Raw genomic sequence first — 17654 nt, 5'->3', positions numbered from 1 at the left:
CAAGCTCAACTGAGACATTCAAGAAGGAATTGGATTATTACCTGAAAAGAAAGAATGTGCAGGACTATAGGAAGAGAGCTGGGGTGTCACTGGGTAAATTGTAGCGCCAGAGCTGAATGGTTGCCACCTGTGCTATAACAATTCTGTGCGTGCGGCATATACAGCCTTTTGGGAGAGAGATCAGATTTTCACCAACCTTTGTGTGGAAGAAATATTTCCTGGCTTCACTGCCTTGGCTATTCAAATTAAATCTAATTTAAAGATTGCGTAGCTTGATGAATATTTCTCGTCAGTATTTCCTGTTGAGAAAAGCATGGATGTTAGGGAACTTGGGGAAATAAATAGTGATGTCTTGTGAGTATCCATATTACAGAGAAGGAGGTGCTGGAAGTCTTAAAGTGCATCAAGGTAGTTAAATCCCCAGGACCTGATGAAGTGTAACCTTAGGACATTGTGGGAGGCTGGGGAGGAAATTGCGGGTCCCCTAGCCGAGATATTTGAATCATGGACAGTCACAGGTGAGGTGCCTGAAGATTGGAGAGCGGCAAATATTGTGCCTTTGTTTAAAAAGGGCTGCAGGGAAAAGCCTGGGAACTACAGGCCAGTGAGCCTCACATTGGTGGGTAAATTGTTGGAAGGTATTTTGAGAGACAGGATCTACAGGCATTTAGAGATGCAAGGACTGATTAGGGACAGTCAGCATGGCTTTGTGAGTGGAAAATCATGTCTCACAAATTTAATTGAGTTTTTTGAAGGGATAACCAAGAAGGTAGATGAGGGCAGTGCTGTTGATGTTGTCTACATGGACTTTAGCAAGGCCTTTGACAAGGTAGATTGTTGCATAAAGTTAAATCTCACAGGATCCAGGATGAGGTATATAAATGGATACAAAATTGGCTTCTTGACAATGGAGAGTTGCTTTTCAAACTGGAGGCCTGTGACCAGCGGTGTGCCTCAGGGATCAGTGCTGGGCCCACTGTTATTTGTCATTTATATTAATGATTTGGATGAGAATATAGAGGGCATGGTTAGTAAATTTGCAGATGACACCAAGATTGGTGGCATAGTGGACAGTGAAGAACGTTATCTCAGATTCCAATGGGATCTTGATAAATTGGGCCAGTGGGCTGACGAACAGCACATGGAATTTAATTTAGACAAATGAGAGGTGATGCATTTTTGGTAGATTGTGCCAGGGCAGGACTTACTCAGTTAATGGTAGGGCACTGGCGAGAGTTACAGAACAAAGAGATCTGTAGAACAAAGGCATTCTCCCTGTGTCTGCGTGGGTTTCCTCCGAGTGCTTCATTTTTCTTCCACAATCCAAAGATGTGCAGGTTAAGTTGATGTGCAGGTTAAGTTGATTGGCCATGCTAAATTACCCCTTAGTATCCCGAGATGCGTAGCTTAGATGGATTAGTGGGTAAATATGTAGGGATATGGGGATGGGCCTGGGTGGGATTGTGGTCGATGCAGACTCCAAGGGCCGAATAGCCTCTTTCTGCATTGTAGGGTTTCTATGATCCAAGGGTACATGTTTATAGCTCCTTGAAAGTGGAGTCAGGAGTGAACAGAGTGGTGAAGAAGGCATTTGGCGTGCTTAGTTTCATTTGTCAGAACATTGAATACAGGAATTGGGACATCTTGTTGAAGTTGTGCAAGACATTGGTAAGGCCACACTTGGAATACTGTATGTTGTTCTGGTCACCCTGTTATCAAAAGGATATTATTAAACTTGAAAGAGTGCAGAAAAGATTTACTAGGATGCTACCGGGACTTGCTTTGGATTATAAGGATAGACTGGGACTTTTTTCTCTGGAGCATAGGAGGCTGAGGGCTGATCTTATAGAGGTCTAGAAAATACTGAGAGGCACAGGTCAGCTTGATAGTCAATATCTTTTCCCAAAAGTAGGGGAGTCTAAAACTAGAGGGCATAGGTTTAAAATGAGATGGGAGAGATACAGAAGTGGCCAAGAGGGCCAGTTTTTTCTCTGAGGGTGGTGAGTGTCTGGAGCAGCTGCCAGAGGTAGTAGCAGAGGTGGGTACCATGTTGTCTTTAGTTACATGGATAAGACGGGTGTAGAGGGATATGGGCCAAATGCGGGCAATTGGGATTAGTTTATGGGTTTAAAAAAATGGGTGGCATGGACAAGTTGGACTGAAGGGCCTGTTTCCATGCTGTAAACCTCAATGACTTTTGTTCTGGATTCTCTGATTAAAGAAAATCGTTGTTCTGCGTATACCGATCTCTTTTATCCTTTTAAACACCCCGATTCAATCACCTGTCAACTGTCTGAACTTAAGGGAATAACATCAGATTTATGTGGCTATCCTCAATTTAAACCCCACTATCATTCTGGTCAATCAGTACTGTGTTTGTTTATTGGACAATGCATTCTTCCTGAAGCGTGTCTAGGACTGGACATTCATCATCTAGATGAGGTATGATGAATACTCTTTTCCACTAAAACAAGTGTTTTCCCTCTTTCTGCTCATGACCCATGATATAAAAAGAAAAATCCACAAGGCTGTGGGTAAAGAACAGGGGAGGAGAAGACAAATTGGATAGCTCAAGAGGTAATGCAGTAACAATGGGCCACATGGCCATCTGACCTCCTTTCATTTGGAGTTGTCAGTCGTGGCTGAGTGTTGTTTGCCACTTTCTGCTGGTCCTCATAGATTTGCTTTTTTTTAAATTGATTCATGGGACATGGGCATTGCTGGCTGGCTGGCCAGTGTTTATTGCCCATCCCTATTTGCTTGAGGACAGGTGAGAGTCAACTATATTGCTGTGACCCTGGAGTCATATGTAGGCCAGACCGGGTAAGGATGGCTGATTTCCTTCCCAAAAGGATCTTAGTGAACCAGATGGGTTCTTCGAATGATCAATGGTTTCTTGGTCATCTTATTCTGTTTTCTACATTCCAATGAATACCTCATTCCAAAAGTTTACCTCAAATTCTATATGTTTTTGTTTTTACTTTTGTTTGTTGTCTGATGTGGGGAAACAATATCGGAGTTATGTAGACAGCATCCGTGGACCCTTCCCTGTTTACCATGTTAGTCATTCGTAAACATTTAGTGAGACAAGACTATTACTTCTTCATTTTTTTAACTAATATTAAAGTTCCCATTCAACATTTAGTTTCCCTGCTTCAGCTGTTGTTTTGTTTTTACTATCAACTTCAAATTTTATAATGGGATTCCTTTCCCAACATTGAATTGCAAAAGAAGCATTTCAGCAGCTCTCAAAAGAAGTTGATGTTGTGCAAGACAATTTAAAGATACAAATTTTCTGAAACTAGTGGCCCATGCACCATTCTGATGCCAGTTGTCTATTGCACTGAATTTCAGATCATTGTTACACCATTTGACTGGTGGTGCCTGTACCAGCCCTCTGAATGAGCAGTCCACTGAGTATCATTCACCCACCTTCTCCACATAACCTTGCATGTTTATCCTCTTCAAACAATGTTCAAAATTCCCTTGTGAGTGCCTCAATTTAACCTGCCTCCATTACACTCTCGGGCAGTGTGTTCCAGACCGTAACCGCTCGCTGTGTGAAAACATGTTTTCTTCTTATTGCTTTTGCTTCTTTTGCTATTTACTTTAAATCTGTGCCATAGAACCATATTTTAAAGTTTATTTATTACTGTCATAAGTAGGCTTACATTAACACAGCAATGAAGTTACCGTGAAAGTTTCTTAGTCGCCACACTCTGGCACCTGTTCAGAATTTAGCAGTGACCAGTACACCTAACCAGCATAAGAACATAAGAAATAGGAGCAGGAGTAGGCCATCTAGCCCTTCGAGCCTGCCCCGCTATTCAATAAGATCATGGCTGATCTGTCGTGGCTCAGTTCCACATTCCCACCCTCTCCCCTTAACCCTTCATCCTCTCGCTTATCAAAAACCCATCAACCCGCGTCTTAAAAATATTTAGCGAGGCAGCCTCCACCACCTCAACGGGCAGAGAATTCCAGAGATTCACCACCCTTTGAGTGAAGAAGTTCCTCCTCAACTCCGTTCTAAACCGCCCCCCCTTTATCTTGAGGCTGTGCCCCCTAGTCCTACTGTCCTTTCTGAGCGGGAAGAGTCTCTCCACCTCTATCCTATCCATCCCATTCATCATCTTATATGTCTCAATGAGATCTCCCCTCATTCTTCTAAACTCTAACGAGTACAAGCCTAGTTTATTCAGCCTCTGCTCATGGCTCAATCCCCTCAACTTCGGTATCAGCCTAGTAAACCTCCTCTGCACTCCCTCCAAGGCCAAAATATCCTTGCGTAAGTGCGGCGACCAAAACTGCACACAGTACTCCAGCTGCGGCCTCACCAATGCCCTATACAGCCGCAGCAAGACCTCCCTACTTTTATATTCAATCCCCCTCGCTATGAAGGCCAGCATCCCATTCGCCTTCCTGACCACCTGCTGCACCTGCAGGCTGGGTTTTTGCGACTCATGCACAAGGACCCCGAGGTCCCTCTGCACCGGCGCCTGCTGCAGTTTTTTGCCACGTAAGTAATAGTCCTTCCTACCATTATTCCTACCAAAGTGGACCACCTCGCACTTGCCAACATTAAATTCCATTTGCCATTTCCTGGCCCATTCGCCCAGCCTATCTAGATCCTTCTGCAGACTCTCCACACCCTCCGTGCAATTTGCCGTTCCACCAATCTTGGTGTCATCAGCAAATTTCGATACCATACACTCGGTTCCCTCCTCCAGATCATCTGTATAAATGGTAAATAGCTGAGGCCCCAGCACTGACCCCTGGGGCACTCCACTAGTCGCCAACCGCCAATCCGAATAGCACCCATTAACCCCCACTCTCTGCCTCCTATTTGACAGCCAATCCTGCATCCACGCTAACACCCTACCCCCAACTCCATGCCCCCTTACCTTCTGCAATAACCTCTTGTGAGGTACCTTGTCAAACGCCTTCTGACAATCAAGGAAGACCACATCCACCGGCTCTCCTCTATCCACCGCCCTAGACACATCCTCATAGAACTCCAATAAATTTGTCAGACACGACTTCCCCTTAGCGAAACCGTGCTGCATCTGCTCTATCAAGCAATTCCCCTCAAGATGCCTTGCTATTTCCTCCTTGATGACGGATGCTAACATTTTACCCACAACAGACGTTAAACTAACCGGCCTATAATTCCCTGCCTTTTGCCTGGCACCCTTCTTAAACAACGGCGTAACATTAGCCGCTTTCCAATCTTCCGGCACTTCCCGGAATCCAGTGACACTTGGAAAATAACCACCAAGGCATCCAATGTCACCTCCGCCATTTCTTTCAGAACCCTCGGATGCATTCCATCCGGTCCTGGGGACTTGTCCACAATCAGTCCCTCCAGTCTGTCAAGCACCGCCTCTCTAGTAACAATAACGTCATTGAGACCCTCCAGTCCTACCACCTTTCCATCGCTAACACCTGGCAAATTGTTCACGTCTTCCATGTCTTTAGGATTGTGGAAGGAAACAGGAGCACTCAGAGGAAACCCATGCAGACATGGAGAGAATGTCCAGACTCTGCACAGACAGTGACCAAACTGGAATTGAACATGTCTTCCTGTGTTGTCCCTGTGCCACTGTGCCTACCGTAATTCCTACGATGCAGAAAGAGGCCATTCAGCCCATCCAGTCTGTGCCAACTCTCTGAAAAGAGCACCTTACCCGAGCACCTTACCCAAGCACCCCCCCCAAAATCCCTATAACCGTATGCATTTACCATGGCCAATCCACCTAACTACACATCCGTGAGGCAATTTAGCATGGGCCAATCCACCTAACCTGCATTTCTGGACTGTGGGAGGAAATTGGAGTACCTGGAGGAAACCCATGCCGACACAGGGAGAATGTGTCTCTTGTCCTCAGTCCTTTTATGAATGAAACGGTTTCTCCCTATCTACTGTGTCCGAGCCCCTCATGATTTTGAACATCTTTACAAAATCATCTCTCAGCCTTCTTTTCTCCAAGGGAAACAGCCTAACCTCAGCAATCTGCTTTCATATTTGAAATTATGTGGGAATCTGTTGCTCAACCTCACACATATTGAAGCAAAAACATCCACAAATATGCCAACTATTTTGAATGTCTCCGGTAGGCCACAGTGGATGCCAAATGCAAACAGCAGAATAAGTGTACCAAAATCTGAGCATCCCATGCATTCGCCTCCTCAAACACTGCCTGCTCCACCTATGGTAGAGTGTGGATCCAGCATTGGACTTCATAGAAGAAGTTTGACCTTGGACCTGAGGGATGGCGAGTTGTTCGCATACAGTTAACCTCCTATCCTGATAACTTGTAAACTAATCTCCTTGCAAAATGTGACTGGATTCATAACTGGAAATGAAATGACATTCAACTGACATTCTGGCAAGCAATTTGCAGTGTGTACTGACACAAAAATGAGAGAAATTGAAGTCTGAAAACACTGAGTAACATTTTTAGAACAGCAACCAGAGTTTCTGTTGTCTAATAATGTGTGTCCCGAGGAACATTTTACCTTCTACATACTATTCTGGGGAAATAGTCGTAAAATAAAATCACAGCTGATTAATGTATATTCTGTAAATTCCAAAAACAGATGAAAAGCTGTTTTTATTAGTAGTACATACATACAGGGACAGAACAGTACCTGGCACCTGCTTGGAGTAGAAGAAAAAAACCTTTCCAGTTATAGAAAAACATTTACATCTATTTATTTGAGGGTTCGGTAGAAAATTTGCAAAGTGTGACATTGCTAACATAATAAGGAAATGCAGAATGAAAGAGAAAAGAATTTGCAATGTTAAAATGATGTTTTGTGATAGCCTCCATTTTAAATCCAAAGAGTGATTTTTGTGTTTCCAAATTTTCTCACTTTTCAAAAGCACCAACTCAAGCTGGCAGATGACATGAGGCACCCTCTGGTACTTGGAGCAAATATACATCTTCGGATGTGAGCCCAGACTGTAAACGGAAGAGTTCACTTCATAATTTTAATTGAAAGTTTATGAGACATGAAACTGAAGTTTACTTATGCTCTATAATATTGCATAGCTATCATTATTTCATACAGAAAATTGTTTAATAAATTGGCAAATGATGGCCTCATACAAGATAAACAAGATAAATTATATGATAGATTGGAAATTTTATTACCCTTTTGCTTATGAGCTTTTTTTTTATCCTTCCCACTCTGCTTCCCCACTTCCACCTGTTTGACTGCAGGACTTGAGGAAACTAGTGGCACCATTACTGAAGAGTTTCCAGGCAGAGGTGAGTCTCATTTCAGATTTCTTAATGCCGAATAACGCGCAGTGTTTTAAGCATGTGTTTGTAGAATATCATTCAAACGTTGTTTAAATTTTCTAAATTTAGCAATTAAATTGCACCATCTTTAACAGTAAAGCTTTTACTGTCATGTCGTTTGCTGTGAAATTGAGATAGCTGGCTTTTATGTCTTGCTCTTTTACTTCAGAACCTCAAACTTGCTGTAGTGTTGTTGTCATCTTCTGAAATGTGTTTAAAGGCACAGATCCAAAAACAGTAATTATCTTTGTGGCTGCAGAAAAGCTTCAAAATGTCTGCTGGTCTCCCAAGTTTATAATTTGCAATCAATATGATTGCACTGTTTAAATCGAGCTCCCTTTTCTACAGTCTGCTAAGAACAGTGCTATCTTTAGCATTAATGGTGACAGTTGTGCTGATAGTAGTTGTGTGCTTTTGCTAGATTTTTCAGGTATTTATATTTTAACTTGGAGGTGCAATCCTGAGGAAATGAGAAAAATGTCACCAAGTGTTAAGACACAGCACAACTGTTGACTTTCCCACCGTTTTTGGTTTGATTCACTTAACGTGCAGAATTTCTAAGTAACATTTTTTATATATAGAAACTATGTCGGTTGTAACAACTGCTATTAGAATTTATCCCATCATTATCTCTGATACTCAAACTTATCTCTTGTTTATTAATGACTTGGAGCTCAGTTATAGCTGCTGTAACACTTTTTTGCACAATCTTTGTGGAGAAGAAGCCCTGTCTACACATTGAGGATACCCTCCATCGTGTTGCGTGGCACTACCACCGTGTTAAATGGGACAGACTTCAAATAGATGGTCTTATTAGTGACAGACAGCATGGTTTTGTACGAGGGCAGTCATGTCTCTCTAATTTGAGTTTTTTGACAAAGTCACAAAAATGATTGAAGAGGGAAGGGCTGTGGATGTTGTCTACGTGGACTTTACTAAAGCATTTGACAAGGTTGGTACAAAAGGTTAAATCACACGGGATCAAGGATGAACTAATTAAATGGATTCATAACTGGCTTGGCCCTTGAAGACAGAGGGTAGCAGTGGAAGGTTGTTTTTCTGAATGGAGTCCTGTGACTAGTGGTGTTCCACAGGGATCAGTACTGAGACCTCTGTTGTTCGTAATGTATATAAATGATTTGGAAGAAAACGTAATTGGTCTGATTAGCAAGTCTGCGGATAACACTAAGTTTGTTGGCATTATGGATAGTGATGAACATTGTCAGAGAATACAGCAATATATAGATAGGGTGGAAAATTGGGTGGAGAAATGGCAGATGGAATTTAATCTAGACGAATGCGAGGTGATGCATTTTGGTGTATCCAGTTCAGGTGGGAGCTATAAAATAAATGGCAGAACCATCAGGAGCATAGACACACACAGATCTGGGAGTACAGGTCCACAGATCGTGAAAAGTGGCAACACAGATAGAAAAGTTGGTGGAAAAGGCATATGGCATACTTGCCTTCATTGGCCGAGGCATTGAGTTTAAAAGTTGGCAAATTATGTCAGTTATTTAAAACATTGATTTGACCACTTTTGGAATACTGTGTCCAGTCCTGGTCACCACACTACCAGAAGGACGTGGAGACTTTGCAGAGAGTACAGAAAAGGTTTACCAGGATGTTGGCTGGTATGGAAGGTATTAGCTATGAAGCAAGATTGAATGAACTGGGATTGTTCTCCCTGGAAAGACAGAGGCTAAGGGGTGACCTGTTAGAAGTTAATAAAATTATGAGGGGCATAGATAGGGTGAAAGTGGGAAGCTTTTTCCAGAGCAGAAATGAAAATCACAAGGGGACACAAGTTTAAGGTAAGGGGGCAAAGGTTCAGTAGAGATGTATGCGGAAAGTGTTTTACACAGAGGGTGGAATCCACTGCCAAGTGAAGTGGTTGAGACAAATAGGCAAGCAACATTTAAGACTTATGTGGATGGGCCCATGGACAGGTGGGCTATAGAACAATACAGGCAGTTGGTCTAGGTAAGGCAGTGTGATCGGTGCAACTTGGTGGGCCAAAGGCCCTGTTCCTGTGCTGTACTGTTTCTTTGCAGATCTAGCAATTCAAGACTAGGCATCCATGAGGCATTATGGGACATCAGCAGTAGCAAAATTGTATTCTTCCACAATTCCCCACTCTACCATTGCCACCAAGCCAGGGATTAACCAGGGTTCAATGAAGAGCACAAGAGGGCATGCCACGAGCAACAACGTGTTTCAAATCCCTTCCAATTTGATATTCAAGTTTGCTGACAACAACACCGTAGTGGGTCGGATCTCAAACAATGACGAGACCAAGTACAGGAATGAGAGAGAGAATCTGGTGAACTGGTGAAGCAACAACAATCTCTCCCTCAATGTCAACAAAACAAAGAAGATTGTCATCGGCTTCAGGAAGCATAAAGGAAAACATGCCCCTGTCTGTATCAACGGGGACGAAGTAGAAAGGGTTGAGAGCTTCACGTTTTTAGGTGTCCAGATCACCAAAAACCTGTCCTGATTCCCCCATGCCGATATAATAGTTAAGAAAGTCCATCAATGCCTCTACTTTCTCAGAAGACTAAGGAAATTTGGCATGTCAGCTACGACTCTCACCAACCTTTTACAGATGCACCATAGAAAGCATTCTTTCTGGTTGTATCATAGCTTGGTATGGCTCCTGCTCTGCCCAAGACTGCAAGGAACTACAGAGAGGTCGTGAATGCAGCCCAATCCATCCAAACCAGCCTCTCATCTATTGACTCTGTCTACACTTCTTGTTGCCTTGACAAAGCAGCCAGCATAATTAAGGACCCTATGCACACCGTTCTCTCTTCCATCATCTTCCATCGGGGAAAAGATACAAAAGTCTGAGGTCACATGCCAAACGACTCAAGAACAACTTCTTCCCTGCTGCTGTCAGATTTTTGAAAGGGCGACATCTTGCATTAAGCTGATCTTTCTCCACACCCTAGCTATGACTGTACGACTACATTCTGCAGTCTCTTGTTTCCTTCTCTATAAACAGTATGTTTTGTCTGTATAGCACGCAAGAAACAATACTTTTCACTTTATGGTAATACGTGACAAAAGTAAATCAAATCAAAAAGATTTTTTATTTATTAATGTCACAAGTAGGCTTATATTAACACTGCAATGAAGTTACTGTGAAAATCCCTAGTAGTCATACTCCGGCATCTGTTTATCTCTGAGAGAGAATTTAGCATGGTCAGTTCACTTAACCAGCACACCTTTCGGATTGTGGGAGGTAACTGGAGCACCCGGAGGAAACCCACGCAAACGTGGGAAGCATGTGCAAACTCCACGCTGACAGTGACCCAAGTTGGGAATCGAACCCAGGTCCCTGGTGCTGTGAGGCAGCAGTGCTAATCACTGTGTCACCATGTCGCCCCACAAGGGCAGCAGATACCCGAGAACACCACCCCCTGAAAATTCTCCTTTAAGTCATTCACTATTCTGGCTTGGCAATATATTACTGTCCCTTCACCATTGCTAGGTCAAAATTCTGGAATTCACTTCCTAACAGCATAGCCTGTACCTACACCGCATGAACTACTGTGGCTCAAACAGCAGCTTCTCAAGGCACAAAAAGGTGGGCAATAAATGTTGGCCTAGCCAGTGATGCCCACATCCTATAAATTAATAAAGAAAAATCGACATTTGACAATTCAAAGCTACGTGGGAAAGAAAGCTGTGAAGAGAATGCAACATGGCTGCAAAAAGCTTTAAACAGCTAAAGTGAGTAAGAATGTGGTAAATTTAGAAATGTCTGCCTTGGTGGGAAAAGTAGAAAAACAGAATATTTTTGAAGAATGGCAGACTGGGGAACATTGGTATTGAGAGGTACAATGGGTGCCATTGTACATGAAGTCGTACAGTTCGCGTGCAGGTGCAGCAGGCAGTTAAGAAAGGAAATCTATTAGCCTTCACTATAAATGGATTTGAATCTTAGAGTAAATTAGTCTTGCTGCATTTATAAACAACTTTGGTGAGACCACACTTGGAGTACTTTGTATAGTTTGGGAAATGCAGTATATAAAAGGAGTGAGGTTTTGCTGCAATTGTGAGATCATATGTAGAACACAATACAGTTTTAATCTCCTTATTTGAGAAAATATACAAATGCATTAGAAGCAGCTCAGAAAAGGTTCACTTGGTTAATTCCTGGGATACCTATCTTATAAAGAATGACTAGACAGCTGGGCCTGTAAACATTGGAGTTTACAAGATTGAGAGGTGATCTTAGTGAGATGGTAGATGCTGGAAGCATGTTCCTCCTTTTGGAAGAGACTAAAATTAGGGGACAGAGTTTAAAAATAAGGGGTCTCCTATTTATGGACGTGAGAAAAAATTATTTTCTCAGGTAATCTTGAATTTTTGAAACTCTGTTCCTCAGAGAGCAGTGGAGGTGGGATCTGTTAATATTTTTAAGGCAGAGGTCAGTAGATTCTTGACAAACAAGGAAGTCAAAGGTTACCAAGGGTAGGTGGAATGTGGAGTTGAGCCCATAATTAGATCAGACATGAAGCACAGGCTCAAAAGGACGAATGGCCTCCACCTGCTCCTACCTAATTCGTATGTTTGTGTGCATGATCTCCTTATATAAGGAAGGGTGGATTGCCCTGGAAATTGTGCAACAAATGTTCACCAGGCCAATTTCTGGATGAGGGACTTTCCAGTGAGGAGCTGTTGAATAAACTTGGTCTATATTTTCTTGAGTTTAGTAGAAAGGTGATGTCATTAAAACATAGAAAATTCTTAAGGAGCTTGACACAATAAATGCTGGGAAGATGTTTTCCCTGGCTAGGGTTGGGTTTAATAGATTTTTATGATTTGCCTATAATTTTTTTATGAAGAAACTAATGTTGGTCTATAAAGCATGATGGTTAGCTTTGCTGAAATATGTGAATTTATCAATTTTGGACAATGTTTATATGTGAAACTTCTCACTGAAAACTAGGAAGTTACTTAGATGGAAAGGGGACCACACATTAACTCCTATGGGTCGTTGCAAGGGCAAAATACTATAACATATTTTATACTGATGAAAGATAGAACAGTTGAGTTAAAAAAACTAATTTCATGTTAACTGCATTAATATATTGAAATCTGTTTTGAGTTGATGCTTGTTTCATTCTGAAATGCTTTTCAAAGCTATATTTGTAAAAGTTCTGTGTAAGAACAATGGAAGAGGTACAATGGGCACTTTAATGCTGGCTTACAGAAAATAAAGGATAAGACGAATGTGAAACTGCAGATTTGCAAAAGTTAAGAGAAATGTGAATCTTAAAACGTTTGGAAAATCAGAAAAGAACAAAGAACAATACAGCACAGGAAACAGGCCCTTCAGCCCTCCAAGCCTGCGCCACTCATTGGTCTAACTAGACCATTCTTTTGTATCCCTCCATTCCCAGTCTGCTCATGTGACTATCCAGATAAGTCTTAAATGATCCCAGCGTGTCTGCTTCCATCACCCTGTTTGGCAGTGCTTTCCAGGCCCCCACCATCCTCCGTGTAAAATACGTCCCTCTGATATCTGAGTTAAACCTCGCTCCCCCCTTAAACCTGTGACCCCTCGTGTTTGTCACTTCCGACCTGTGATAAAACTTCCCACTTTTCACCCTATCCATACCCCTTCATAATTTTATACACCTCTATTAGGTCTCCCCTCATTCTGTGTCTTTCCAGGGAGAACAACCCCAGTTTACCCAATCTCTCCTCATAGCTAAGACCCTCTGTACCAAGCAACATCCTGGTAAACCTTCTCTGTACTCTCTCCGAAGCCACCACGTCCTTCTGGTAGTACAGCGACCAGAATTGGACTCAGTATTCCATATGTGGCCTAACCAACGTCTGATACAGCTGTAACATCAGACGCCAATTTTTATACTCTTTACCCTGTCCTATAAAAGCAAGCATGCCATATGCCGCCTTCACCACCTTCTCCACCTGTGCTGCCACCTTCAAGGATCTGTGGACTTGCACACCCAGGTCCCTCTGTGTGTCTATACTTTTGATGGTTCTGCCATTTATTGTATAGCTCCCCCTCTACATTAGTTCTACCAAAATGCATCACTTTGCATTTATCTGGATTATATTACATCTGCCATTTCTCCGCCCAGTTTTCCAGCCCAACAATTTCCTGCTGTATCCTCCGAAAATGTTCGTCGCTATCCACAAGTCCAGCCATCTTTGTGTCATCCACAAACTTACTGATCACACCAGTTACACCTTCTTCCAAATCATTTTTATATATATCAAATAGCAGAGATCCCAGTACAGAGCCCTGCGGAACACCACAGGTTACAGACTCCAGCCGGAAGAAGACCCTTCCACTGCTACCCTCTGTCTTCTGTGGCCAAGCCAGTTCTCTACCCATCTAGCCACCCCTCCTTTTATCCCATGAGATTTAACCTTTTGCACCTATCTGCCATGAGGGACTTTGTCAAATGCTTTACTAAAATCCGTATAGACGACATCCACGGCTCTTCCCTCATCAACCATTTTTGTCACCTCCTCAAAAAACTCCACCAAGTTTGTGAGGCATGACCTCCCTCTTACAAAACCATGCTGTCTATCACTAATGAGATTATTCCGTTCTAAATGTGCATACATCCTATCTCTAAGAATCCGCTCCAACAATTTCCCTACCACGGACGTCAAGCTCACCGGCCTATAATTACCCGGGTTATCGTTACTATCCTTCTTAAGTAACGGTACCACATTTGCTATCCTCCAATCCTCAGGGACCTCACATGTGTCCAGTGAAGAGACAAAGATTTCTGTCAGAGGCCCAGCAATTTCATCTCTTGTCTTCCTGAGCAGTCTAGGATAGATGCCATCAGGCCCTGGGGATTTGTCAGTTTTAATGTTCCCTAAAAAACCTAACACTTCCTCCCTTGTAATGGAGATTTTCTCTAACAGGTCAACACTTCCTGCTGAGACACTACCAGTCAACACGTCCCTTTAAGAACTTTAAGTAGCTACATATTGGGGAAATGCATCTGTGACATCAACTTGATCCAATCATATTGTCCAGGACAAACTACAACCTAATGCAGCATGGGCAGGGTCTCTTGATGGGGTTAAAAGGAATGGGGCTGCAGGATGTCCTTGCTAGATGTCAGTGGAACACAAGTGGAGACTGTTCCTCAGGGTGTTCCGAAGCAGAAACTGTCAGAGCTGAGTTATGCGATGTTGTCTTTAAGTATTAACTTTGTAATTCTCTGAGATGCTTAATAAACTCTCTGACTTGATTAAAGGAAGTGAGTTTGTACCTTGTCGGCCAGAATTGGTGAAGAGCCTGAGTGCGATAGGGTATCCTCTAATAAGGGATCATCTATTTCAGGCGGAGATGATGACAAATTCTTTCACTCAAGTTGTGAATCTTTGGAATTCTCTACCACAGAGGGCTTCATTATTGCATAGATTCAAGTCAGAGATCAATCGACTTTTAGGCAGAGGAAATCAGGATATATGTAAATAGTGTGAAAATGTTCAGCTGAGGTCAGAACAACCATGATCATTATCTTGAATTGAGAATGGTCAATTCCTTCTATTTCTTATGATCTTAAGAAATCCTTTTCCACCTTGCAGGCTTTCAAATTTGTCAGCATGCTTAAGTTTCAAAAGGGGCTAAATTCTGAGTGAAATGTTTGAAAAGTCTTCTGTCAGTTGCTTGTAATTCAGTAATATATATCGCATTGAATTATACTGTCAAGTGGAAATCACTTTGGTATGGCTTCATCCCAATGGTAACAATCTCTCCCGGCTATTCTTTCAATACGTGGCCTTTCACCTTTTCAATTTCAAAAATGTTTCATGAAAATTATCTCTGATTTACGTTATTTCTTGTGTTTCCATTGCCAAGAATAAAAATATAAATCCCAAATGAGAAAAACATTATATTTCTTCGCACGTGCATAAGTTAAGCCAAAATATATCCATGTTTGGTTTATCTCACGTTTCTGAAATAAAAATGCCTTCTACAATAGCCTCTGGAATAGAATTTGGAGCAGAAGATAGCTGCATAGAAAGTTTTCTTGTATTTAACTGCTAGAGTTATTTACTATTATTTTTAGCTATTGTATATTTAAACTGGAAGGTGGATTTTGCGTACTTTAAATGTGAAAATTCACCGGAATTTCTTGAATATTTACATAAGACTCAGATTAGGAAGAACAGCTGGAATTTAAATGGTATGGGTGATGCATTGCTTCTGGTAATGGTTCATGCAGTAAGCAGATACAAATTTATTTCTCAATCTTTTGTATTTGCAGTGTTCAAATTTTCGTTCATGTAACATATTTACAGAGTTATTTTAAATTGAAGTAAATATTAATATATACTAACAAAAGCAGTTTTTGTTCATTTTGGGTTGTTGGCATCTTGTTTTGGTTAAAGTGGTTAGTGGGAGTGATTATCAGTCTCCTCACTTAATCTCCATGTGCCCTCTTGATCCAGCATTGGCATGACCAGAACATGATCTTGCAATGTGTATATGAGTTGCAAAGACTCACTTTGTATTGTTTGTCTCAGCATTCATCCAACACACCAATCCCCTGCACGTGCAAAACCAACTTTGTAGAAGTTTCCACTTGTGGAAGAGTCTAAAACTAGAGGGCCATAAATACAGGCTATTTATAAAGGTCCTGTGCAACGTTAAACTTTAACAACGTTGGACATCTATATGATATAAGCAGATTGTTAATGGTGAATAGCATTGTTACATTTAAGAGGAAGCTAGAAAAACACATGAAGAATAAAAGGATACGCTGATAGGTTGCATGGGAAGAGATTCCTGAGGAGCAGAAACATCTGGACAGACCAGCTGAGCTGAATAGCTTGTTCGTGTACATACGAACTTATGAAGTTAAAGTATGAAGTTTACTTATTAGTGTCACAAGTAGGCTTACATTAACACTGCGATGAAGTTGCTGTGAAAATCCTTTTGTTGCCACACTCAGATGCCTGTTCAGCTACACTGAGGGAGAAATTAGCATGGCCAATGCACCTAACCAGCACATCTTGCACTCTGAGAGGAAACCAGAGTACCTAGAGAAAACCCATGCAGATATGGGGAGAACGTGCAGACTCCACACAGCCAGTGACTCAAGCTGGGAATTGAACCCAGGTCCCTGGCATTGAGAGGCAACAGTGCGAACCCGTGTGCCACTGTGCCACCTATTTGGAGCAGGTATAGGACATAAGGCCCTTTGAGCTTGCTGTGCCATTTGATAAGATCATGCTAATCTGATTTTGGCTTCCACTTTACTGCCTACCCTCTATGAATCCCATGTCAGCCAAGCATCTGTCTAACTCGAGTCTTAAAATTCAATGTCCAAGCTCCACTGTTCTCAGGGGAAGAGAATTACCCAAGAGTAATGACCTTCTGAGAAGAATTTTTTCTCCTCTCTGCCAAAAAGAGGAGACCCCTTGTTTTTAAATGTTGTCCCTTGGTTCAAGTTTATCAGTATCCACCAAGTCAGTTCCCCTCAGGATCTTGTCTGTTTTAATAAAATCACCTCTTCAATCAATACAGGCCCACCCTCTAGATGTGCTGTACTTAGATTTCTAGAAGGCTTTCAACAAGTTGCCACATATAATACAATGTAAGAACTCATGGTGTGCTGGGTAACACGTTAGCTTGAATAGGAGATTGCCTGACTGGCAGTTAAAGAGTATTGCTGATGACATGAAGATGAGTGGAAAAGCGAATTGCGTGGAGGACACGGAAAGTCTGCAGAGAGATCTGGATAGGCTGAGTGAGTGGGCGAGGACCTGGCAGATGGAGTATAACATTGGCAAATGTGAGGTTATCCACTTTGGTAGAAATAATAGTAGGAAGGAATATTATTTAAAGGGTGAAAAGCTGCAGGATGCTGCGGTGCAGAGGGAACTGGGGGTCCTTGTGCACAAATCGCAAAAACTTAGTTTGCAGGTGCAGCAGGTGATCAAGAAGGCGAATGGAATGATGGCCTTTATCGTGAGGGGGATAGAATATAAAAGCAGGGAGGTCTTGCTGCAACTGTACAAGGCACTGGTGAGGCCGCAACTGGAGTACTGTGAGCAGTTTTCGTCGCCACATTTCGAAAGGATATATTGGCCTTGGAGGGAGTACAGAGAAGGTTCACCACGCTGGTACCAGAGATGAGGGGGTTAGCTTATGAAGAGAGATTAAATAGACTGGGCCTGTACTCGTTGGAGTTTAGAAGGCTAAGGGGGAATCTTATAGAGACTTACAAGACAATGAAGGGGCTAGACAGGATAGAGGTAGAGAGATTCTTTCCTCTTAGAAAGGAAAACAGAACTAGAGGGCACAGCCTCAAAATAAGGGGGGTCAGTTTA

The 17654-nt window shown here is 42.2% G+C and overlaps 1 protein-coding gene across 5 annotated transcripts in view; it reads left to right on the top strand.

Annotated features, from left to right (window-relative positions):
- cux1a (cut-like homeobox 1a) overlaps positions 1 to 17654 on the top strand; it is a 507476-nt gene that overhangs the window by 213404 nt on the left and 276418 nt on the right. For all 5 annotated transcript variants that reach the window (XM_080211032.1, XM_080211029.1, XM_080211030.1 and 2 more), the window contains exon 3: positions 7227 to 7274. In XM_080211032.1, the coding sequence (XP_080067158.1) occupies positions 7227 to 7274 (48 nt within the window). The remainder of the gene's footprint in view (positions 1 to 7226; positions 7275 to 17654) is intronic.

This window comes from Carcharhinus amblyrhynchos, chromosome 23 (assembly GCF_965287045.1).
Source record: "Carcharhinus amblyrhynchos chromosome 23, sCarAmb.v2.hapA, whole genome shotgun sequence".
Taxonomy (NCBI): Eukaryota; Metazoa; Chordata; class Chondrichthyes; order Carcharhiniformes; family Carcharhinidae; genus Carcharhinus; species Carcharhinus amblyrhynchos.
Note: the sequence above shows the minus strand (reverse complement) of the source record. Positions and strands in the feature narration are given on the sequence as shown.